General features: G+C 46.2%; 2 protein-coding genes across 2 annotated transcripts; one reads left to right on the top strand and one right to left on the bottom strand.

Moving 5' to 3' along the window:
• The first annotated feature begins 80 nt into the window (after positions 1-80).
• Positions 81-9,976, top strand: LOC145717595 (uncharacterized). Its single transcript, XM_081806953.1, has 2 exons — positions 81-1,368; positions 8,926-9,976. The coding sequence occupies exon 1, from the start codon at positions 455-457 to the stop codon at positions 1,364-1,366; it is 912 nt and encodes a 303-aa protein (XP_081663079.1). The 5' UTR covers positions 81-454; the 3' UTR covers positions 1,367-1,368; positions 8,926-9,976.
• Positions 3,467-14,926, bottom strand: CXCL17 (C-X-C motif chemokine ligand 17). Its single transcript, XM_081806954.1, has 5 exons — positions 14,871-14,926; positions 13,915-14,184; positions 5,859-5,945; positions 5,105-5,206; positions 3,467-4,410 (listed from the first exon to the last, which is right to left on the bottom strand). Exons 2-5 carry the CDS (start codon positions 13,991-13,993, stop codon positions 4,313-4,315), a joined length of 366 nt encoding a protein of 121 aa, XP_081663080.1. The 5' UTR covers positions 13,994-14,184; positions 14,871-14,926; the 3' UTR covers positions 3,467-4,312.
• Between the last annotated feature and the right edge of the window lie 489 nt (positions 14,927-15,415).

Here is a 15,415-nt window from a genome sequence, read left to right as displayed (position 1 = left end):
GGGGCCTAAAGCCTGGCCCCGCCCCCTCGCACACTTTAAAGGGCCCGTGACCAACGAAAATGCAGCCCTGGAGGCGGCGAGAAGTGTCCTTCGGGCAGGACTAGTGGGGAGTCCCGCGGGGCTCACCCCAGAAGGGAAGCCTCGATCTTTTCACATGCGGGCTCTCAGCCTTGCTTTCCCACTTACCTTCCCAAGTAGGGATCCCCTAGAACGCGACCCGGCCCGCCTGCTGGAAGGGTAAAGCGGGGCGCCTCTGAGCCTCCGCCTCGCGGGGGGGGGGGGCGGGGTGGGCCAGGTCCACCGGCAATTCAAAGCCGGGGCGGGGCGACAGCACTGGAGGCGTGGCTCTGCCTGCGAGCCGTTGGGGAAGGAAGCCCCGCCTTCTTCCTGCCTTATTTGTCCTACTGCTGTCTTTCTCGGGATTCTTTTCTCTGCCTTCTCCCTCTCCCAGAGAATGGAAGGGCGGGGGAAGGAGAATGCTCGGCGCCTGCGCGCTAGCCCGAAGCCGCGGATCGGCCCGTCGAGAGCGACGGTAGAGGGCCTGGCGCGTGCCCGGGAAAAGGCGGGAAACGGAAGAGGCTCGAGGCTCGCGCATGCGCACACAGTCAACTGCGGACGGGGCGTCGGAGGAGAGGCTACCGCGTTGGTGTGTGGAGCGCGTCCCTTGAGACTGGGTTCTGGAGCCTACAGAAACAGCTCTTCATCCTCAGCGCCAGAAAAAACAGACCTCAAACCCTCCCTTTCCATCCTGACCCCCCTCCCTTCCCTCCTGAAGCACACGAGCAGCCCTGGTCCTGAGAGACATCATTACTTTCTTCACAGCCCTGAGAGAGACGGCCCAGCTCTTCCGGGAGGGACCGGCCTCTCAGCGGAGGCCACCATTGCCGGCCCTTCGGACGACCCGGCCGTCCCGGAGCCCCTCAGCTTCTGGACCGGGGCTGACTTGGCTCCCCTCAGGCTGCTTCAACAACTAACCGCTCATTCCACGGACGAGACTTTGCGTGCCCCCTTCTGCCTGAGCGCTGTGGAGCTGGAGCCTGCCCTCCCCCAGGGGCACCATGGCCTGTGTCAGCGGGGGAAGCAGCGCTGGCGGCTTAGCGGAGTCCCGGGCCCGGCCCGCTCCCATACTACTCCCCGCAACTCTCCCTTCGTCCAGCCTCAACCTTGCCGGACACTTCGGCAGACCCCGCAGCCCCTCTCCCACGCCACCCTTCCTGAGAACACAACCCCCAGGCCACCGAGCCTGGCTGGACTGGAGGCGGCCTGGCAGGGGAGCAGGTGCCTCCCTGCCCGCCCGGGGCGACCTGGAGAGCTCAAGGATCCCCGAGGCCCGATTTTCCACCTAGTGGGGATGGAAACGCCGTGAGGGTAAGGGCTTACGTGTAGCACCAGGTGGCTGGTGCCTAAGGCAGAGGATGCCCCGGGGCTGTGAGTTTGGGGACCGATGGGTGAATAGTGGCGGGGGTTGGGGGGTGGTGGGAGCTACTCTCTTTCCCGGCCCGAAGCTCAGAGCCCTGTCCCACTTCTCTCTGATTTCCCCCAAATCCTCCGTGGGGAGGCAGCCTGGTGCAGGGAAGAAGTCACAGCCTGGCTCTGCCACTCCCTATATCAGCCCGGCCTCCTGCAAGACCTTTACGTCTCCAGGCCTCAGCCTCCTCATCTATCAAATGGGGCTGTTGATCTTTGGAAGGACTGGTGAGGGATCCCCAGAGCCAACCTGACATACTGGCAGGCCTTAGTTCCTCTTGACTGAATGAATGACCGTCTCTGGGAGGCTCATTTCCTCCCACCTCAAACTCACCTATATCCCTGTAGTGTCTGTGATTCTGGCTGCCAGTTTTCTTCCCATGGGCTGATGTCCCACCATACCCTGATGCCACTTCATGTTTCCCCTTGAAGGCCAGCTTCTTTCCCTGGGCCACTGTTCCACCCCTCTTGGGTGATGAATTGCTCTTTAATGGAGACCCCACATCTGGTTCTGAGTCCGAATCTGTGACCCACTCATAAAACGTCCTCCACTCTGAGGCTCGTCGCTGTGTGGATACTTGGTGTAGTTTTGAGAGAAATCCCCACTCAGTCGAAGATCTCAGCTGGGATTTGGCTCCTCGGGCCGGAATTCTTTGCTGGGCTATAGGGTCTGACTGTCTCAGTCTCTTGTGGGATATAGATTCAGTCTGGGCAGGTGATCCATTTTTGGGTCCCGGTCTAGGCTGGGCTGGAGGTGTTAATCCAGCTTCTTGTTGATCTGGAGGTTGCTGCACTGGGCCAGGTCCTGGCTGGGCAACATGTGCCTCTCTCAATTCTGGCTCCTGTTGAGTTTCAGATTCTTTTCCTGGCCTGGGTCCCTGCTGGGAGGCGGCTTCCTGTTGAGAGGAGGGCACCCGGTGCACGGGAGGTGATTGCTGTGGTGCAGGCTCCTGCGGGGCAAGAAATTCCTGCTGCAAACCTGAATTTTGTTGGGTGCTAGGTTCCTGCTGGGATTCAGCTTCATGTTGGGCAAGGGGCTCCTGCTGAGTGAAGGGTCTTTGCTGTGGATCGGGCTCCTGCTGAGTATTGGGTCCCTGATGAGTCTTAGATGCTGGCTGGGCTGTGGCTGTCACTTTTGGCCCAGGCTCTGGCTGGGTGATAAGTGTCTGGGATGGCTTAGGTTCCAAGTCAGGCCTAGATACTGACTTAGAACCTGGCTCCACTGTTGTTACTTCCCTCTCGGGAGGTGTTGCTCTCCCAGGTTTCATCCTTCTGGGCCCTCAAGGCCTTTTTTGTCACAGATCCCTCATTGATTCCTCATAATGGCACCACCCTTTGGATTCCACTCCTTCATTCTGGCATTCCTGGTCTTCCTTTTTAAGGCAGCTGCAAGTGGCACTGCTGACCTCCACTCCTATGCCAAGTGATGCACTTCTGTGCCTCCTGCTGTGGGAGGAGGGATTAGGAACAGGAGGAGGCTGTGTGCCCAGCAACTCTCCTACCAGAGGGGAGGGGCTTGCCCTCTTGTGTCATAAATAGGACCCCACCCCACTTACCACTCAGTTAAAGTGTTTTTTCTCTTAAGGCAAGCAACCTAATTTAGTCCTTTGTTTCATCTGGGATGACAGAAGTCAGATACTGGATGAGTGTTCCTTTTTTTTTTCCCCCTCCCCTTCTGACATTTCAGGAAAGGGTCAGAGGGGAGGCAGTCTTCATACTGTTGTAATAATCTTTTCCTCTTTATTCATTCTTTCAAATGGCTGCCAGTTTAATATCCTTATATTTTTGCTTTGATAATTTTATTTCCATGTTTAAAAAATGACACCCTCCCATTCTTACAGCTTGAAGCCCTTTTCAATGGCATTTGAGATCTTCCACACCATCTCTCTAGCCTTGAACTGTGGTTGTGAATATGTGTTTCCTTTTCTTTTTTTTTTTTTTAAAGATTTTATTTATTTATTTGACAGAGAGAGACACAGTGAGCGAGGGAACACAAGCCGGGGCGAGCAGGAGAGGGAGAAGCAGGCTTCCCGCTGAGGAGGGAGCCCGATGTGGGGCTCAATCCCAGGACCCTGGGATCATGACCTGAGCCAAAGGCAGACGCTTAACGACTGAGCCACCCAGATGCCCATGAATATGTGTTTTCTGTACTAGATTGGAAACTCACAGAGTGCAACGACCGTTAATGATGATGATGATAAGAAGAATCATAAATATTGAAGGCATTTTATGTGTTGGGAGACTGTGCCAGGGTTTTTTTGTTTTTCTTTAATCTATATTGTCTTTAGTAAGATCATGTCAGATTCGTTGCTATACCTGCTTTCTTTGCCCCACTTAGCTCTTACCTCAAAAAGGTTTGTTAAATGGGTAAAAGAATAAAAAATTGGGCAGTGGAGAGGAAGAGTGAGGCTGGTAGCGGGGAGAAGTGTGTGTAGAATCTGGGTAGAATTTGCAGTAAACAGGCTAAAGTGGGGATTGAATGAGTTGCCAAACCCCATTTGAAAGAAATGATTTTGACTTATTACATTTAAAAATATTTATTGACTTCTGTTTGCTACTTGCCTGGTTATATTTAAGGTCATTTGGGACCAGTTAAGAAACCAGGGTTTCCAGGTTTCTTTCAGGTAATTAAGCTTAAGCCTGGAAAAGGGGACAGGGGGGCACAGGAAAAGACTGACAAGAAAAGAGGGCACCAGAGGGAGCAATAATCTTGGGGAAAATGCTTTGTGAGAACACTGGAGAGGAGTCAGGGAGGGTGAGCTGGAAGTGAGAGAACATCCTCTAGGGGTGCTCACTATCATCTTGACTGAGAATATTTCATTGGGAGAGTGAGCCCTCAGAAGTCCTATAATGGCAGAGCAAAGCTTGCTAGCTGACATTGTTTGAGAAATTCCTGGCAGGCTCTGGAGTGCTTGTTTGGCTTCCTGTGGTGCCTTTGGTGCCCTAGGGTGAAAATAAAGATTAATGTTAAAAACGTTTTAAAAATTTAATTTTTATGAAAGCTTTCAAGATGATATAAAAGTGAGACTCATCCAATGGAAAAAAATAAAATTAAAAAAATTTAAAAAATTAAAATAAAATATATTCTTCACTCCTCATTCCTCAGAGCTGGATGCTTAACCAACTGAGCCACCCAGGTGCCCCCCAAAATAAAATACTTAAAAATAAATAAATAAATTTTTGATAGGTACTACCAAATTGTATTTTACTTCTACCAGCAGTGATAAGGATCTTGATTTATCTCATTCTTCATAATATCATCGTTTCAATCAGTTTAATTTGCCAGTTTACTTTTTATATGACATTTAAAAACTTCCCAAGGGAGGAACCAAATTCTATTTGACATCTTCAGAGATCAATGACCGGGTCCCCAATAGCCCCATCTCCCTCCACTTTGATAAGCAATGGACTTCTAAAATCTAAGAATTTAGTCGAACCTTTCTAGTATTAGGAAAATTGTATCTGCCTCCCTTGCTCGTCTTATTTCCTCAAGTTGACATTGAGTAGAAAGTGTTGAGAGGTGTGCTTATCTTGGTCTTCATTTCACTTCTCCTGTCTATTCTCAACCCCTGCTCCATCCCTAGTTGATTCCACAGAGTGCCTCTGGTTTAAGGAAGGTCATTCATTTGAAACTTACTGGTTTTCTTCACCCTGGCCTTGAATTGATCACAGGGACACTGCTTCTTTGGCATCTCAGGCACTGTCATGATTTTTCTTTTAGGGGCTCTCAGGAACCAGTCTGAAATAACAGGGTTGGCGCTAAGAGGGGAAGGTTAATATCTTTGAGAATAGGGAGTGGGGCAGGGCTTTACTTGCCATCTTCCTTGCCTTCCAGTTTCTTTTTCAGACTGCAGTGGAGGTGGGGAAAGGGGTCAACACAGAACAGTGGGGATACCCAGTTATATGAGCACCAGGATTTCTGAGTTGTTTTGCCTGACCTGTATTGGCAAGAATTTGGTGGCAGGTTTGGAGGGGGCATCAGGATATCATTAAGGAGACCAAAATATGAAGAAAAGATTGAGGCGGCTGCCTTTGGCTCCTTTGACTAGGCCAAGCATTTTGCCTCTCGGATCTCAGTCTTATTTATGGGTAAACAAAGGTCAAAAACAAGATCCAGGAATTTTTTGTAAGGCAGCCCTGGGTTACTGGGGAAAAGAGTAAAGGGGAAGGGGCAGCCAGAGATTCAGCCAGCTCCCCTGGACTTTGGAGGGGTCCTGCTCTTGCCGGAGACTCAGGAAGAAGACAAGCGTTGGTGCTGCATGTGGTGGGCTGGAGGAGAGGGCAGTGGGTGAAGTCAGCTCAGAAAACATCTGTACTGGTGTGTGGGAGGCAGGGATGGGACTCAGGAGAGAGTTGGTTGGTGATGGTGCAGTGCTATTGTTGATACTGACCTTTGCACTCACATTCTTGGCCGCCTTCGCCTTCGTGGAGCCACCTCTTAGGAGCCTGGCGATCGTCCCGATGGCCTCTGGCGACCCCTGGTGGAAGGAAACAGGTCATGGCCAGGCACCGGAAAGGGAAGGGGCCAACAGAAATGGTACCCCAGCATTGTGCTACCTGCATCGGTGGTTTTTCCTTTCTCTCTCTCTCTTTTTTAAAGATTTTATTTATTTATTTGAGAGAGAGAAAGAGCACAAGCAGGGGGAGTGGCAGACGGAGAGGAGAGAGAGAAGCAGGCTCCCCACTGAGCTGGGAGCCTGATGCTGATGCCAGGCTTGATCCCAGGACCCCGAGACCAGGACGTGAGCCGACGGCAGACACTTAACTGACTGAGCCACCCAGACATCCCTAACTTCCATTTTTATTCAGGGATCTAGGGTACTTCAAGAGAGGAATATTTTAAATGGATAGGGAATTGAGGTTTAAAATCTGGCTTAGAGAAGAGCTTAGCTGGAGGTAGGTGGAAAAAGAATGGCTTCTAGATGGAAGAAAGGACAAAAAGTGGGCATAAATCAAGACCTGACAGGGACACCTGGGTGGCTCAGTTGGTTGAGCATCTGACCCTTGGTTTTAGCTGAGGTCATGATCTCAGGGTCATGATCTCAGGGTCGTGGGATTAAGCCCTGCATCGAGCCCCATGTCGGGCTCTGTGCTCCATGTGGAGTCTGCTTGGGTTTCTCTCTCTCTCCCTCTGCCCCTCCCACCCTTCTCCTGCTCTCACTCCCTTTCTCTCTCAAATATATAAATAAATTTTTAGGAAAAAAAAAAAAGACCTGACAATACCCCCTAGCCCCAGCACACATTAAAATTCTCATGACTTAAGGAATGAGAACAAGGAGCAGATTATTCCATAAACTAGTCAGGATCTTCACCTGACCTTCAAGTTCCTGTATTTGAATCCGTAATCCCAGTTCAACTATAAGAGGATGGTATTTACCTTTGTGCCTCCGGAACAAATCCATTCCTCTTTTGGCCTCTAGTCAAGTCTGTCTTATTACCTGATGCTGTCTTATTCCCATTTTGTGATACCTAAAATATTTCTATGACAATCAAGGATGATGGTTGATAGACTTGAGACTCTGGAGCTAGAAGTGGGCCCAGATGATGCTTCCTTTGTATAGTAGTTTCTGATATTTCCTGTAAAAATTAATTATGCCTTCACATGGTTCTCCACTGTATTTGAAGGCAGCTCTCTTAATGCACAGTTATATGTATAGTTTGTTGTTTGAAATCTATTGTGGACTGAATTGTGTCCCCCCAAATTCATGATGAAGCCCTAATCCCCAGAATGACTGTATTTGAAGATAGGGCCTTTAAAGAGTTGACTGAGTTAAAATGAGTTTGAATTAAGATGAGGTCGTTATGGTGGGTCCTGATTCAGTCCGACTAGAGTCTTTATAAGAAGAGATTTGGGTGGGGCGCCTGGGTGGCTCAGTTGGTTAAGCAACTGCCTTCGGCTCAGGTCATGACCCTGGAGTCCCGGGATCGAGTCCCACATCAGGCTCCCTGCTCAGTGGGGAGTCTGCTTCTCCCTCTGATCCTCCCCCTCTCATGCTCTCTGTCTCCCATTCTCTCTGAGATTAAAAAAAAAAAAAAATCTTTAAAAAAAAAAAAAAAGAAGAGTTTTGGGCAAAGGGATACCAGAGATGTGAGAAAATAAATTTCTGTTGTTTAAGCCCCCCATTCTGTGCTATTTTGTTAGGTCTGCCCTAGGAAACTAAAAATCTTTCTCCCACAGATGGCTCAATAGTCATTCAACTACATACAGCTGACACATGGTAGGCACTTGGTAAATGTTTGTTCAATAAGCAAATGAACAGATTGTCTGGAGAGGGCCCTTAGAGATCATCTGGTTCAATCCAGGGCTCTTTCCCAGACTTGTGCCCTTTCTGCCACACAGATGGAAGGTGTTGCATCATTTTCCCAAGTGCTAGTTTCCAAATGTTCTCATGTGCTGTTTTGAGTGCTATTAAAATAATTCAAACAGGCACACATAGCCCCTGCCATCTAAACTTTTCTAATATTTTACTCTCAGCTGACCTCTACTTGTAGTTCCAGAGGAAAGCCACAGAGTGCTAGAGCCAGAGGGAATCTTGGAGGTTATTTAGTTGAATCTCTTTATTTAGAAGTTTTTTCATTCTAAATGTAATATAGCTATATTAGAGAAATTTTGGAAAGTACAAATAAAGAAATCTTTGCTCTTATCCATCTGGTGGTATTTTGGTGTGTTTCCTGCATATGATTTTCTTTATACAGTGATAACCATAGTATGTGAACAAGTTTCTTTTTGTTCACTTAATAAACATGTTGCTATGTCATCTTCATAATGGATATTTTTATTAACTTTTTTTTTTTCTTTGAGAAAGAGAGAGAGTGTGAGCAGAGAGGGTCAGAGGGAGAGAGGGACTCTCAAGCAGGTTCCATGCCCAGGCAGAGTCCTGCTCAGGGCTGGATCCCACAATCCTGAGATCATAACCTGAGCTGAAATCAAGAGATGGACACTCAACCACCTGAGCCACCCAGGCGCCCCCCCCTTTTAGAAAAGATTTTATTATTTACTAGAGAGAGAGAGAGAGTGCATGAGTTGGGGGAAGGGGCAGAGGGAGAGGGAGAAAAAGACTCCCCGCTGAGCAGGGAGCCCAGTGACAACTTGGGGCTTGTTCCCAGAACCCTGGGATCATGATCTGAGCCAAAGGCAGACGCTTAACGACTGAGCCACCCAGGCGCCCCAATAACAGACATTTTTAATGACTGCATAACATTCCCAGTAAGCATATGAGCTCCTAATTATTTAACTGTTCACTCATTGCTGAATATTTAGATTGTTTTACTTTTGGATATTGATAAATTTGTTTGTAACTGTTTTCCAAATGTTAGATTATTGTCTTGGGCAAGATTTCCCAAAGTGGAATTGCTGGGTCAAAAGTTAAGAATAGTTTTATGTTTCTTGATATTATTACGGAATGGCTTGTGAAAGGGTTGTACTAATTAACTAAATCACTCTCCCTTTTTTTTCAGATGAGGAAACTGAGGCACAGAGAGAGCAAATGAAATGCCCAAGTTCACAAAGGTAACGGTCACACATCTGAAGCTAAAACCCAGGTCCAAGTTTCTTAAGTCTGTTGTTCTTTCTGCAGCCTTTACAACCCTAATTCCATGGTGTAACTTAAAATGAAGCTGCACGTTCCTGTAATATTATGTTTCCCAAACCTCAGACATTTCTGGGCCACCTTTATGATGCTTTCTGTAGCTTGTACCACCCTCTACTATTATTTACTTCTTACTTTTTCTTTAAACAAATTTAATTTACAAAACAGCCTCATCCTCTGCAATATTATCTGTGAGATTAGGGGTTTGATACATGCTTAGATTTTTTTCTAAGATGCATTGACATAAACATAACTATTGAAGTAAAAGCTAATTTATGTCCTACCGAAAATCAATTTTGGAGAATATTGATACAGTGGAATAAGCATGAACTTTACATCCAGGCAGGCGGACCTGGCATCAACTACTTGCTCTGTCAGTTAACCATGTTGTCTCGGCTTCTTTGATCTTTGGTTCTCTGGTTTGTAAAACGAGAATAGTAGTATCCACCTTGCAGAATTAGGAATAAATGAGCTACTGGGGGTGCCCAACGGCCAGTGCCCAAGTAGGTGTTCAGTACATGATGGTTATTATTGTGGTTATTATTGCGGATTTCTGTCACTCAGTCCCAAAGAGGGTGTCTATGCTGGAATGTTAGGTTTGTTGCTTTCTGCTGACCTGTATGTGTAAAGAAGCTACTCCCACTTGTTAGGACTAGTGGTAGATCTATCATTATTTTGACTTCCCTGTTCCACTACATATTAACTTTATGATTTCGGACAAGTTGCCTAACTTCTGTGTTTCATTTACCTAATTTGTAAAATGGGGCTAATAAGAGTCCATTAGTGTGTGCACATGCATCTGTTTCCCAGATTTGTCCACTAGAGGGCGTAGAAGCACCGGCACCTAGTAGCCATGGGCAATACCTTAGTGCCCATGGTTTGTGAATACCATTCTCCAATGAAAGGAACCAGAGCTCCTTGGAAAAGGAGCTCTGGTTCCTTTCATTCCAAGGCAGGCCAGGGAAGTACAAGATGAGCCTGGAACATCTTGTGGTATCAGAAAGTCCGGAACTGCTAAAAAATGCTATGTCAAAAAGACAGAGAAGCCTACTTGCAGGAGCTCTCAATAGTCAATTCTGAGATAATATGAACAACATAATAAATAATGATAGTAATGGATTATAATCCATAAATATCCATGAGTCTTTTTTTTTTTAAGATTTTATTTATTTATTCATGAGAGACAGAGAGAAAGAGAGAGGCAGAGGGAGAAGCAGGCTCCCAAGCAGCAGGGAGCCCGATGCGGGACTTGATCCCAGGACCCTGGGATCATGACCTGAGCCGAAGGCAGATGCTTAACCATCTGAGCCACCCAGGCGCCCCATGAGTCTTTACTCATATAAATAAATAATTCAATAAATAAATGGGAGAGAAGGAGAAGCTTTTTCTTATAGTAGAATCCCAATTAATAAATGTAGAAGGAATGATGGAAATAGAAAATCACCGTTTGGCTAATAGCATAGTAACATTTGTGGAAGGTGGGAATCATCAAAGGATTTTAAAAATTAGTGGGCAAAAGTATGATGAGAAGAAACAGGCTATTTACATAGTCTTAAAGTATCTCTCCACAAGATACTTATTAATTACAGTGGGGAAAAGAGTAGCTTTACATTAGAGAAACCTGGCAGACACCACCTTAAGCAAGTGTTCAAAATGAATATCATCAGTGGGTGCCTGCGTGGCTCAGTTGGTTAAGCGACTGCCTTCGGCTCAGGTCATGATCCTGGAGTCCCAGGATCGAGTCCCGCATCAGGCTCCCTGCTCAGCAGGGAGTCTGCTTCTCCCTCTGACCCTCCCCCCTCTCATGTGCTCTCTCTCTCTCAAATAAATAAATAAAATCTTTAAAAAAAATATCATCAGTAGTTGGGAATGATCATTATCGTGGGCCATCTGATTTGATGCATGGAGAGGGCACACATGACTTCTGTGGTATTCTTGCCCAAAATGCATAATCTGAATTTAATCACGAAGAAACATCAGACAAACCCAAACTGAGGGGCTTTCTACAAAATAACTGAGCAGTACTCTTCAAAACTGTCAAAATCATGAAAGACAAGGAACGCTGAGAGACTGCTCTAGTTTGGGGAAAACCAAGGAGACATGACAACTTTATTCAGTGTAGTATCCTGGATTGGATTCTGGACCAAAAAAAAGACATTAATGGGGTGATTAGCAAACCTGAATATTAGTACATTCATTAATAGTATTATGTCAATGCTAATTTCCTGGTTTTGATAATCATATTATGGTTATGTAAGATGTTATTTGAAAAAAACTGGATGAAGGATATATGGGAACTCTGATTATTTTTATAGCATTTCTTAAGTCTGAAAAATGAAAAGTGAATTAAAAAATACATGTATTTCTGTGAGGTAATATGTGTGAAGAGCTTACAACATTGCCTGCCACATAGGATTGCTTAACACATTTCAGCTATTATTGTAGATTAATGTAGTTAATGATATTATAAGTAATTTATCTATTATTACAAGTGATTTGTTTCCTAACATTTTCATATATTCTTATCTATTCTCCCTCTCTGTGAAAAACACACTGTGCATGTATGTGGTTATTTTAAGAGATAAAGTAAGATCCGATTTTATTTTGAGAATCGGGGATGGGGATGGGAAGGTGAGGGGTGTCGCTTCCTCTAGCCAGACAGGTCCTGCAAAGCTGTGTTTGGCTGGAAGACTGGGATGGAGCCGGATGTGGGTGTAATAGCGCCGCCTGGCGGCAGAGCGAGCTTTCCCCAATTCATTGTCATTGTGCTTTAGGAGATACTTGAGATATTTTACTCAGTCCGTTTATTGAATCCTTGCTAGGTATACATTATAGATCATTTAATATTCACAACAATTCTATGTTCTAAATGGTATTTTACTCATTTTAAGATGGTAAAACGGGCTCCAAAGATGAAGCAGCTTGTCTAGGGTTGTAAAGTAAGGATGGAACAGGATTTGAATCTAGGTTCCTTGGGCTCCAAGGCTGAGTCTACAGGTCTAAGTAAGTCTAAATGTGTCGTCAGGTTTGAGAACTATTGCAGGAGTTCTCAGCTGGGGAGCAGTTTCCCCCTCCAGGGGACATTTGGCAACATCTGGAGTTAACTTTATCTGTCTTAATTGGGGGCAGGGGTGGAGAGGCTGCTTTTGGCATCTAGTTGGTAGAGGCCACACAGATGCTGCTGAACATCTTACAATGCACAGAATAGCACCCTACAGCAAAGAATTGCCCAGCCCCAAATGTTAATAGAGCTGCTATCAAACCCAGGTGTAGAGTCTTTTAAGGGCAACATTTTGAACTTAGAAACCTGAGCATTTATTCTTTCACTTAGCAAATATTTACTGAATACTATACTGGATAGTGTGAGGGATATGGAAACAATATACCAGATTGTGCCACCAAGGAGGTTACAGTCTAGAAGGGCAAGGGTGGAGGTAGGAAAGGCACACCTTCAATATAGGACAGAATATGACAAGTGCAAAGAGAGAGTCAGGTTTGGACTAAGCATGTTCACGGGACGGAGGGCTCATATCTGGTTGAGAGAGGTATCAGGGAGGCTGTGAGGAGGAGGTGGTTTCTGAGCTGAGTATATGAGTGAAGTTAAGCTAGTGGGGAAGCATGAGACCCATTCAGGGAACAACCAACAGTCTAGTTTAGGTGGAACACAGAGCATTTGTTAGTGAAATGAGGGGTGGATTGGAAAGGCAGGTTGTGGTTAGAGCTTTGAATCGAGGGTGAGGACTCTAGCCTTGGTGTCTGTCACCATGATGGAAAAGCCTTCCCCTCCAGACTGGCAGTCTGGGCCCTAGCACTATGGGGCCCAGCACCTCCCGGAGAGCTCTCTCTACATGGGAAGGGAAGTGTAAAATTGGGGTGGAGTAAGGTGAACTTCTGATTTTAAGGATCAAGTTGATGTTAAATATGTAAAAAAGCTATTTTACCTCAAAGTAGGCCTTGGGGAGTTGGTTCTCTCGAGTAGAAACATACATGGGATGAGCTCTCTTCTGCATGGTTGTTCTGCTAATGGTGAGGCCACCTGAGATGTAGTAAAAGCTGGAGCTGATTTGGAGCCTTTAACCTAAGGCCTGCTTCCCAAAAGGTGAGCTTAGTATGGCTAAAGCTTCCAATATGGATACTATCTGGTGATATGATTTTTCTAGTTTATTACTTTACCATTAAATAGCATTAAAAATTATTGGTTGCATTCTGGTGCACTATAAAGAGTATAAGCAAGGACTTCTCATCCTCCATGACTGTACAGTTGCCTTTAACACCTTTACACTGCCGTCCCCAAGACTGGCTCTTCTGGAAAGGGATTAGGGGCAGAAGGTAAGGGAGCAGATTTTTTTTTAAATTTAAACATTTTATTTAAAGATCTTATTTATTTATTGGACAGAGAGAGTGAGCACAAGCAGGGGGAGCAGCAGGCGGGGAGAGAAGGAGAAGCTGACTCCCCACTGAGCAGGGAGCCCGATGCAGGACTTGATCCCAGGACCCTGAGATCATGACCAGAGCCGCAGGCAGACGCTCAACCGACTGAACCAACCAGGCGTCCCAAGGGAGCAGATTTTTTATTGAGCCAGTGCATATCTGTATTTCGTTAGCTACAGTTTCAGATATTTCGATACCCACTATCTCATTTCGCTCTCGCAACGCTCTGGATGTAAGTATAGTCTTCTCCTTTTTGTAAATGAGGAACCAGGCATTGACAGAAGCTAACTTGTCCCAAATCCCTGTAGCTGGAAGGGGCTACATTTCAATGCATGGTTGTTGGTTTTTTTTTTTGCCACATTTTCTTCTCTGTTTTGCCACATTTTCTCCCCCCTGTTTCCCGTTTATAGAAAATTAATCTTATTACCTGGATTTGGGCTGCTAGAGACCACAGGCATCGGCATTAGTGGCAGCAACAGAAGGAGGAAAGAGATTAGAATTTTCATTGCGACTGTTGGTGCTGCTGTTGAGTCACTTGAACAGAGTGTGGAGGGTTCCAGTTGGAGGCTCCCGACGTCTTCCTGGGAATGGTGGTCTGGGCTTTAATCCCTGGCCAGTGTTCCCATTAGAGGGCGAGAACAGCTAAGTGACGCTGACCTTGTTAGGTAACAGGTTTACAGGAATCTGGGAGGCAAAACTGGCCAAACAAAAAAATGAAGCATTCTTAAGAACACAAGAAGGTGACTGACAACTTGGCAGCAATACTGGTTCCCTCCCCTCCTCTCCCCCCACTCCCTACCCCCCAGGGTGCTAGGATTTCTTCCCCAAATCTTTTTGCTCTTTGAATTTCCTTATACCTTTTGGTGATGCTTTCTAGCTTAATATCAGGCAGGAAAGCGAGTACTAAGGGTCAGCAGAAGAGAGGATGACGTGACCTGTTTCCCCTCTGTCCTCCAGGCCCCTGGAGCAACAGGAGTGTTGCTTGAGAAGTTGCTCCGTCCTCACTCTGTTTACAATTTCCTCCCAATTCTGTGGCCACATAAGTAAGGTGGGAAGCAGAGAGGACTGAAGATGAGAGGCTATTTCTCTCTTGCTCAGAACATTGCCCCTGAAGCAGTGGGTCATACTGGTTTTTCATCAGGAAGGTGGCTGTGACTTAGTTGCTCTAGACTAAAGGAGAAGGAACTGGGTTGGTGGAAGACCCCCAGGCCTTCAAGGCCAAGAAGGTTTGAGAAACAGGAACCATAGGAGGGAAGGAGCCCTTAAAGGGTGTTTGCCTGTGCTGTTAGGATTGTTGGCTCCAGGCTTTGGAAACAGCCCAAGGCAAAGGAAGAAGGTAATACTACTTAGAGTAACCGTTAAGGTAAAAACATCAGTACTTACTAAACTTGACTCATTTCAGAGACTTTGGGAAATGTGCTCAAAGAAAGAGGAGAGACGGGCTTGAATGCTGAGTGATATTTGCTGGGGCTGAGGGAATGGTTAACAAGGAAGTCCTCCCTGGCAGCCTCCAGGCAGGAGTGAGAACAGATGGCGTGATTGTTTGACTTGGGAGGGGAGAGGCAAGGCATGAGTCAAACCCTTTTTGATTTCTGTATGATCATTCTTACCCTCTCAATTTTCTTTTCTTTTCTTTTTTTTTTTTAAATTTTATTTATTTATTTGACAAAGAGAGAGAGAGACAGCGAGAGGGGGAACACAAGCAGGGGGAGCGGGAGAGGAAGAAGCAGGCTTCCCGCGGAGCAGGGAGCCCGGTGCGGGGCTCGATCCCGGGACCCTGGTATCATGACCTGAGCCGAAGGTAGACGCTTAATGACTGAGCCACCTAGGTGCCCCACCCTCTCAATTTTCAAATTATTGCTGCTTATCAACATATTGGAGAGTTGATTATAGACTTTGCTACTACAAAGTTTATAAAGCACCTTCAT

Source organism: Leptonychotes weddellii, chromosome 16 (assembly GCF_054177405.1).
Source record: "Leptonychotes weddellii isolate Sample4059 chromosome 16, ASM5417740v2, whole genome shotgun sequence".
Lineage (NCBI taxonomy): Eukaryota > Metazoa > Chordata > Mammalia > Carnivora > Phocidae > Leptonychotes > Leptonychotes weddellii.
This window is presented reverse-complemented; position numbering and strand designations above follow the sequence as displayed.